General features: G+C 32.3%; 2 protein-coding genes across 2 annotated transcripts; one reads left to right on the forward strand and one right to left on the reverse strand.

Annotated features, from left to right (window-relative positions):
* Window positions 1–371: 371 nt before the first annotated feature.
* On the forward strand, window positions 372–2,607 carry LOC139886087 (pathogen-related protein). The gene is made up of 4 exons (XM_071869829.1): window positions 372–582; window positions 1,211–1,343; window positions 1,942–2,240; window positions 2,339–2,607. The coding sequence occupies exons 1-4, from the start codon at window positions 427–429 to the stop codon at window positions 2,486–2,488; spliced, it is 738 nt and encodes a 245-aa protein (XP_071725930.1). The 5' UTR covers window positions 372–426; the 3' UTR covers window positions 2,489–2,607.
* A 1,193-nt stretch (window positions 2,608–3,800) lies between these two features.
* On the reverse strand, window positions 3,801–8,177 carry LOC139886088 (anaphase-promoting complex subunit 6). Its single transcript, XM_071869830.1, has 16 exons — window positions 7,871–8,177; window positions 7,534–7,668; window positions 7,094–7,167; window positions 6,917–6,956; window positions 6,699–6,744; window positions 6,428–6,507; window positions 6,144–6,325; window positions 5,920–6,045; window positions 5,755–5,829; window positions 5,159–5,284; window positions 4,961–5,030; window positions 4,788–4,870; window positions 4,554–4,667; window positions 4,370–4,466; window positions 4,137–4,172; window positions 3,801–4,027 (listed from the first exon to the last, which is right to left on the reverse strand). The coding sequence occupies exons 1-16, from the start codon at window positions 8,114–8,116 to the stop codon at window positions 3,926–3,928; spliced, it is 1,632 nt and encodes a 543-aa protein (XP_071725931.1). The 5' UTR covers window positions 8,117–8,177; the 3' UTR covers window positions 3,801–3,925.
* Window positions 8,178–8,672: the final 495 nt, after the last annotated feature.

Raw genomic sequence — 8,672 nt, forward strand, 5'->3', positions numbered from 1 at the left:
ATGAGTGAGATGGTTCGATAGGCAGGGTGGGGACAGTTTGGTAAGTTGTACAATCATGTTTAATACATCATCCTTAAACCTTAGTAAATCATAGTTATAATAAAAACAAGTCGAAGTAAGCTAATTTTGCGAGTATATAGCTCGATTCATTTATACGTATTTCTTATATATCCTTGTAATAGGTTATTATAAACGCAAGTCATAATATTATCTTCATGTCTCGAGATCCCAATCTATACGCTAGTCTATAAATAAAATTACATTATTCAAATATTAAACGAATTCGTATGACGACACTAAAACTCGATATTAATAATTACTATCTTAGCCTTGTAGTTCCATTTCGTACCTATAAAATCTCCTCTCGTGTGCCTTAAAGTTCCACACGAAAACAATTTAAGAAAAACAAAAAAGTAAATAATAAATATGGAAGGTTTAACATTAGAAGAAAAAATAAAGAAGGGTGGAGATAAATATAGGTCTTTTCTCCATGAAGAAGCTGAGAACACTACTCAATGGAGACATGGTGGTCCTCCAATTTACGACGCTGTTAACCAACTTTTCGAACAAGGCCGAACCAAGGTTTATATCATTCTAATTCCATCAAATATATACATCTTTGTATCTTATATTTATATATGTATGTATCATATGTCTTGCATGCATCTTACTGGTTTTACTTATATACTCCATAGTAATTTAACCACAAACTTATGTACACATACATATAATTATCTTTGGATGGCGTGAATAGCGATAACTCGGTTAGATGATGTATATATCTAAGCAAAATATTGATTTCTTTCCCGAGTAGCCTAAAGATATCCATAACCGCTATGTATATACATATCCCAACCCCCACCTTAAGGTCGATCGAGTATTGTTATTGAGTTCTCTTTCACTAATACTATATATTTCAAAACTCACATACTATTTATAAACCGTCTAGTCTTGTTACGACGGTGGTAGCTTAATAAAAATTTTGCCGTTCAAAAGAAAATGGATGATATTTCATGCTCATGTTTACGAGTAATATAATTCAGAATAATTAATTATAATGAGGCATATGCAGTGTGACTCTGTTATTTCCGTAATCATTTCTGACCTATTTTAACCGTTTAGTACGGAGTATATAATTTTGTCTTTATTGTAACTACGGTAATTAATCAAGTTAAATAGAATTACATTAGTTTGGTTATTTGGTTCGTAGGTATGGGAAAAAGGATCACTAGAAGAAACGGTTCAAAATGCAATAAAGTCATGGGAGATGGAGCTTAGCCACAAGACACGTGTACAAGACTTCAAATCTATTAATCCTCAAACCTTCAAACTCATCGTCAACGGTAAATTATAATATTGCATAAGTTACCAAATTATTTTATTAGTCATCAAATATCTTTCTATTTGTATGAGGTAACATTTCTAATTGTAAGGTTGGAGTTGAAGTTTTGAGATAGGACAAGTGAATATATCCGTCATTTGACGTATATATACATTTAATATTTAATATCTAAATATTTATGGAAGATATGTTAAAATTTATTATTAAAAATAGTAATTGAATAGCGTATAACTCTTCGAAAATGAACACGTAATTTATTTATTTAGGTGGTTACAAAGATAATATTAGTAAACCTTTTGATCTTTTTAAATTAAGCATATGTTGTTTTCATATAATAAATACTTCAACAAGCAATCGGTCAAGATAAATTATGAAAATTGTGATTCGAATTAATTAATCACAAAGCAACTTAATTATTAGTACTCCGTAGTATATTTTGATAGGGCGTTGAAACCTTGTAACTAATTGCTTTTATTAAAAATGTGATCCGAACTAATTAATCACAAAGCAACTTAATTACGTAGTAGTTTATTCTGATAAGACGTTGAAAACTTGTAATTTCTTTCATTAAAGTACAAATCTAATGAAATAAAATACAGGGAGGGAAGGTTTATCAGCTGAAGAAACATTGAAGGTAGGAAGTTACAATGCACTATTAAAGACTACACTTCCTGAAGAGTATAAGTATTACAAAGCTGAAGAAGAGACGTTTGAATCGTCTCACGATGTTTTTCGATCATCGTTTCCTCGAGGATTTGCATGGGAGGTGATCAGCGTTCATTCTGGACCACCAATCATATCGTACAAGTTTCGACACTGGGGTTACTTTGAAGGCCCTTACAAAGGACATTCTCCTACTGGCGAAATGGTCGATTTTTATGGCATGGGAATCCTTAAGGTACTTATAATAACACTGATTACTTATAATAATACTGATTATACATAAAGTTGGATTCACACGTTTAATAAAATATTAATTGTGTATGAAATGGGCAGGTTGATGAATCGTTAAGAGCAGAAGATGTCGAGATTTATTACGATCCTGCAGACCTTATCTCACAATTGCTTAAAGGACCGTTGATATCTGAACAGCAAAACGATGTAGCAGATGATGCTGGGGTAGCAAATACAGGTGGCTGCCCCTAGTTATAAGATTCATGTAATGAAATATGTGGGCTTGGTGTTGTGCTGTTGTAATATTTGAGTATTGCTTTTAATTGTCTATTTGATATAATAAAATAATGTGAAAGACCTCTCTAACGTTCTTTTCGGTGGCTTTTGTGCCCGTGGAAATGGTTTAATGTAGCCGATACTATCGATTCTATATGTTATAGCGTTAATTACGTTTTATTTTCTAGTCAAACGTGTTTTCACCCTGTTGATGAGTTCATTTGCTAGAATCGTTACTGTTGGTGAGTTCGTTTGCTAGGATCGTTAGTGTTGTGCTGCCTTTTAAAGTTAAAATTAACAAAGAGAAAGACTCGAGTAACATTAGGAAAATTATATCGAGAAGGAGGGGGTATATTTTTGACTCTTTTTCAAGTCATGTTGTTATTGTTATTGAGATTTGAAAGTTTTTGTAAAAAGTAACAAAATGTCAACCGTGATCTATTTTTTTAACTATAATATTATTATGGTGGGTGTAAATTGTACTAAAAATTATAGGAGATGAGTGAGTTATTATTGGTACAATAAATGATGTTTTTTATTCGCAAAAACAAGAAATATTAAACAATATCATTAAATTTATAGATAAGATAATGTGAATTCACGAGTCAAAAATACAACATACTTACGGAAGGCATGACGCATACGGTTTACTTCAAAATATAGTCTCTTAATCTCTTATCATCATTCAACATCAACATCAACAATTAATTTAAAATACTGTACTAATTACTACAGTAATAATAAATTAATAATGATGCAGACTTTTTAAGTCAACGCCCACGACCCAACCCAAGAGTTTGGAGAATATAACCTTATACAACAAACAACCTGTCTTAGGATATTTTCTAACGAATGTTTTCTTAATAATACTTCATCATCATGTCTATATCCTAATCACATATGTTTTAAATTTGATTACCTACATCTCAACTCTCTTAAGTTATACCTTCCAATGATGGGATTAATATTAATGTTGATACAAGTGTGAAATATTATACCTTCTATCACACGTCTATATTCTGAGAAACCTTTAAGATTTAGTAGTTAATTTCCACTTTCAAGTAACTTGATTTCATTTCATTTTAATACCGCATATATGAAAATAGATATCTGTGACTTTCAATGCAACCGACTCTTCTTATATTCAAAACTAGTATATACTGGAATCACACACGTAGATTTTATAACAACTTTTGTCCTCTTCCTATAACACAATGAGCTATGTCATGAAGTTATTTACAACGGCTGAAAGGATTATCAAATGAAATGTGGATGTTTTAATATGAGTGGGGGTTTACTTTTGGGAATTGTAAATATATTAATGAATATTTTGTTACAACATAAAAGAATGATCCCTACTAAATTAAAAAAGAGATAAAAATACACATTCATGAAATATCTATTACTCTCTTATTATAAATATATTTCAGATTCAATACCTTGACGACTTTCATCCACAACGGCCAACGTCAACATTTCTGTGCAGAACTGATCATCCGAGTTAATCCACAATGCCTGTTCATACAAAACCAATTTTTTTAATTTTAGAAAAATAATAAAACAAATGCACAGTTCACATTATTACAGTTGTTTGCTCTTACTAATTACATCCAGATTAACTTACTTTGTGATAGTATGTGATAGCAGCAGTATAATTATCCTGCATAAAATAGATGGACACCCCATTATAACGTATTTTGGAAATAAGATTATCGTCGAAATATTATGGCATTTACTTGTTCAATGTTTATTTGACATACTAACAATCAAAAAAATACTCATTTGACCCAAACTGGTCACCGAGACTCACCCATTTTACAAGCTCTATTAAAAACACATTAACAGATGCAATATTACCTGAAGATGGTATGTATAGGCTAAACCAGCATACGTGCTTAAGCTCGTTGCTATGGTAAGGGCCTTTTCGTAGTATGTGATTGCTTCACTATATCTCCTGATGTTATACAAAAATATTACAAAGAATAAGTGTTTGACACAATCGTAAAACACTATAGTTTAAAAACAAATATGATAAACATACTTTAACTTTCGTAGGGCGTGAGCAAGATTAACCACAGTCGATTCCCAAACCTCGGTTAATGGCAATGGCACATTAGCCAAAGTCTTTTCGAACCACCATACTGCCTTCTTATACCTATAAATATTTTGCAAAATAGCAAGTATGACAACATCAAGGCTTAAAGAATATGTTTAAACAGATAAAATAATAATAATAATTTTAAACAGATATAATAAATAAATAAGGAAGGCTCACTCTTTCATGTGATAAGCAACTACTCCAAGTTCATTGTATACGAGTGGATCCGAAGGGCATATTTCCTTTGCTTGCATGAAAAACTGAAGAAGATAACAAATAATAATATATTAGACCATAATCAAATTATTAGATTTAGCTTTAATAGCCTAAAGACCATTTGTCCTAAGCACCTGATAAGCAAGTTTAAAGCTGTGGGTTCGCATGTACTCCATTCCAATATACAAACTGGGCAAGTGACACCTGAGGATTTAAATAAAATATTAACAAAAACACATGTAATTCAATTGTGAGTACTTAAAGAGTCAAGACTCAAAAGCAAAAGTAATACGGTTTTACGAGAACATGGGGATGAAGAAAAGTTGAATTACCCAGGAAATAAACGAGCAGCAGTGCGATAACCAGACATAGCTTGGTCGCCTTCTTCTTTTGCTGCATAAGCATTCCCATACGCAATCCAACCAGGAGCAAACGTTCCGTCTAGGCTAGTCGCCTTGCTGTCAACGAAAAAATTAGCATGAGTCGATAAAGGTAAACGTTTGGTAAATTTACCTAATAGGTTGATACAATTTATGTAACATCTCTAACAGATCAAAAAGGTTAATAAAGAAGAAGAAAACATCCTAATGAATGGGTCAAAAGCTGTCCACAGTGTATTTCTTACATTAACAGCCTCCTAAATCATGTTCGTGTTTAAAGCAGACTATTGTGAAACAGTATAATACTAGTAATCACATTTGATAAATCGTTGCACAAATAATGTTTTAGGTTAACATCATCCATCCATCCCCTGGGCCTGATTAAACTCATATCATAAATTACCCAAGTTCATTTAGACACATTTTTGACAAGAATCCAACCCATGTCACCTGCACATTTGCACCCTCTAATTAAGCACAATAATGATCAAGCCATTAACGATACAAATCAAGATGAACATTTCAGGTTTGCAAAAATAATATGTTACCTGAAATAGCGACGTGACTGATCATACTTCTTGATGCAATAGTAGTAGCAACCAACAGCAAACCATGAAATCGCCCTTCAGGATGTGTAAAAGGCACTCATGAGTCTTTACGCCATAAATACATAAATATGTAATATGATTATTAGGTCAAATGTGTTTTCTTACTTTTGAGGATAGTCCTTGACTAAGTTGCAAGCCATAAGATAAAGCTCATTTGAGTGTCCAAGCTCCATGGCTGCAGCTATATGAACCATAGTACTTTTGAAATGGAACGGATCCTTCTCAAGTAATCTGGGCAACCAAACATTATACAAAATTGTCAAAAGATGTTAAATTTGAGTATCACATAAAGCTAATTATTATCTTTTGAATGATAAGGATACACTTACATTGTAGTCAATTCAAAACATTTCTGGTATTCACCACACTGATGATAGTATTCAGCTTTGCACGCCAAAAGATCTGTGTTGTTTTTTAGGGTACAATTCAAGGATTGGTTTGATGGTTTGTTGCTAATATCTTCTTTCTCAAGTTCACTAAATTTCTCTTCTACAATACTTGCTTTATCATACTGAACAAAAACCAAAACCATAGTGTGATTAAGTGAAACTGCATAATAAAACATCACTGAGAAAGTATTCAATGTATTCTGATTGCTTAAATTTACAGATACCTTTTTTATTAAACAGGAATAAAAAGAGGAAAGCCAGCCATCTTCTTGAGCAAACTGCAGAGATGAAAGAAGACTTTTCTCTGAAATGGAATAACAAATCAAACAGTGACATATAGTGACGAATGTGATATAAATGATAAATCCATGTAAAAACAATATGAAAAAAAAAAGTGACGAGACAACATGAGATTTTTAACAGCTTCAATTGGTGCGAGTGGGATGATGATAATATATGTAACATAAAATATAAAAATCAATTCGAAAGAACTACCTTCTTCACATGTTAGCATGTGATTATCAATAAGGCATTCCAGGGCCTAAAAGAAAAACAAATATAACATTGGGTTTCAGAATAGTAGACAAAAAAAGACCCCTGCAAGTCTCAAAATAGAGCTGATGATACATTATAGTTATAAACAAAAATTTGGATAGTGATAAAGTGTAAACTTATTTGAATCACCAAACACAGTTGCAGATAGTTGTGCGTACCTCATAGCATAAAGGATCAGCTCTAATTGCAGCCTTGTACCTATAGCATCGTGCATAAAGTAATATTTTATATATGAAACAATTACACTCAAAAGAAACTAAACAAAAGAAAATATGACATGTTGGTACACTAAAATATGATTCTCAGCCTTTAGCAATATTAATGTTGAAACTAACCACTGTCGGGCTTGAGAACGATTCTCCAAAGCTTCATATGCCTTGCCTCTAAGAAAACATATTGCTGATGATATCTATAATACAAAGAAATGCATTTGTTCACAACAAGTAACACAAGCAAGGTCATTTTCTTAGTTAGAAACATGGTTGTAAATGTCCCCGACTAGTCGGGATTTTATGAGTTTAAAGTCACAACTTTGGTCAACATCGGTCAACTACAGTCATAGTCAACGTTGGTCAATGTCCCACTAGTCCAATTAGTCCCTATGCGGTGTTTACAACCTTGGTTTGACAAATTGAAGAAAAAATGAAAATAAAGATCTACGGATTCTTAAACTTTGGAGGTTACTAAGATGTGTATAGCTTCCTAGGATTGAATACAACCAAAATTGCACTAAATATAAGGAAATCGACTAAAAGAAGGAAAAAAAAAAACTCACATTTATTTCACGATCTTCGCTATCTTTATCCAAGTACATAACATTGGAATCCTTAGTAGCAGTAAAATTTCCGTATTCGTCTACCTTCGCATCTCCGAGCATTAACAAACATTGATCCCACTCCTTTAGCTCCTCCTAGTCATTCACATTATAAATAAAAAAATAAAAAATTATAAATAATAATTACGGAGTAACAACTAATCAACCACCACAAAGACAGTAAATTTCCCTAATTTAAGATTAATTACTACACAAAATAATACTAACATCTTCAATTTCGAAATTAACTGTTACCAGTAAAAAATAACGAAAATTAGGGCAAACATATGACGCATACCAGGCATTTAGCGGCAAGATAACGGAACCGAAGATCACGAAGCACGATTTGAGAAGCGTTTAATAAGTGGAAAGCACGGCGGTAATGGCGACCGAGAAATAGGGCTTGTGCTTGCATATAAATATCGGCCGGATCGGAAGTGAAGGCGGCGACTTTATCGGCGAAGAATATCGCCGACGAGTATAAATGTTTACTCACACAGTCTCTAACAACGCCTCTCAATCTTTCGATTTCTTCTTCTCTCATGTTTCCCCCCAATTTTTTTTATTCAAATCTTGAAAAGAAAAAAAAAAATCAAATGTTTGAATGAGGGTTTTGAGGAGTGAGGGTGTTTTGTGCAGAATTAAAAAAGCGGGAGGTGATATAAACTGAGAATAGGCTGCGTTAAATATTGGGCCTTTTGGTTCATTTATCGGTTATTGGGCTTTTATGTTTAGGTTTTAGATTTGTCGATCTTCTGGCCCATTTCAAAAGAAAAACAATAATGGAAATCGGGCAAAATGTCCTCTTCCCGAAAGTATTTAACATGCCCTTAAAAAATCGAAATTTTGTAAAATGCCTTTTGATCACGCATCACGCACCACGCATGATACGTGCAAATTTGTGTCTGATGCGCAGTGGCGATTTCAGGATTAAAATTTATTGGGGTCCCGAAAAAATACAAATTAAAATATATATATATATATATATATATATATATATATATATATATATATATATATATATATATATATATATATATATATATATATATATATATATAAGGCCCGAGTAGTTAAATTTTGTGGTGTCCTATACAAAT

Source organism: Rutidosis leptorrhynchoides, chromosome 1, assembly GCF_046630445.1.
Source record: "Rutidosis leptorrhynchoides isolate AG116_Rl617_1_P2 chromosome 1, CSIRO_AGI_Rlap_v1, whole genome shotgun sequence".
NCBI lineage: Eukaryota > Viridiplantae > Streptophyta > Magnoliopsida > Asterales > Asteraceae > Rutidosis > Rutidosis leptorrhynchoides.

What these genes read in the sequence shown, in the direction of transcription:
- LOC139886088 (XM_071869830.1), bottom strand. Translation starts at nt 8,116, where the DNA reads ATGAGAGAAGAAGAAATCGAAAGATTGAGAGGCGTTGTTAGAGACTGT. An exon ending in TGTTTTGAATTGACTACAAT is followed by an intron (nt 6,046 to 6,143) that starts GTAAGTGTATCC and finishes TTGGTTGCCCAG; the next exon opens with ATTACTTGAGAAGGATCCGT. An exon ending in GTTGCTTATCACATGAAAGA is followed by an intron (nt 4,668 to 4,787) that starts GTGAGCCTTCCT and finishes AAATATTTATAG; the next exon opens with GTATAAGAAGGCAGTATGGT.
- LOC139886087 (XM_071869829.1), top strand. Translation starts at nt 427, where the DNA reads ATGGAAGGTTTAACATTAGAAGAAAAAATAAAGAAGGGTGGAGATAAA. An exon ending in TCGAACAAGGCCGAACCAAG is followed by an intron (nt 583 to 1,210) that starts GTTTATATCATT and finishes TTTGGTTCGTAG; the next exon opens with GTATGGGAAAAAGGATCACT. An exon ending in CTTCAAACTCATCGTCAACG is followed by an intron (nt 1,344 to 1,941) that starts GTAAATTATAAT and finishes AATAAAATACAG; the next exon opens with GGAGGGAAGGTTTATCAGCT.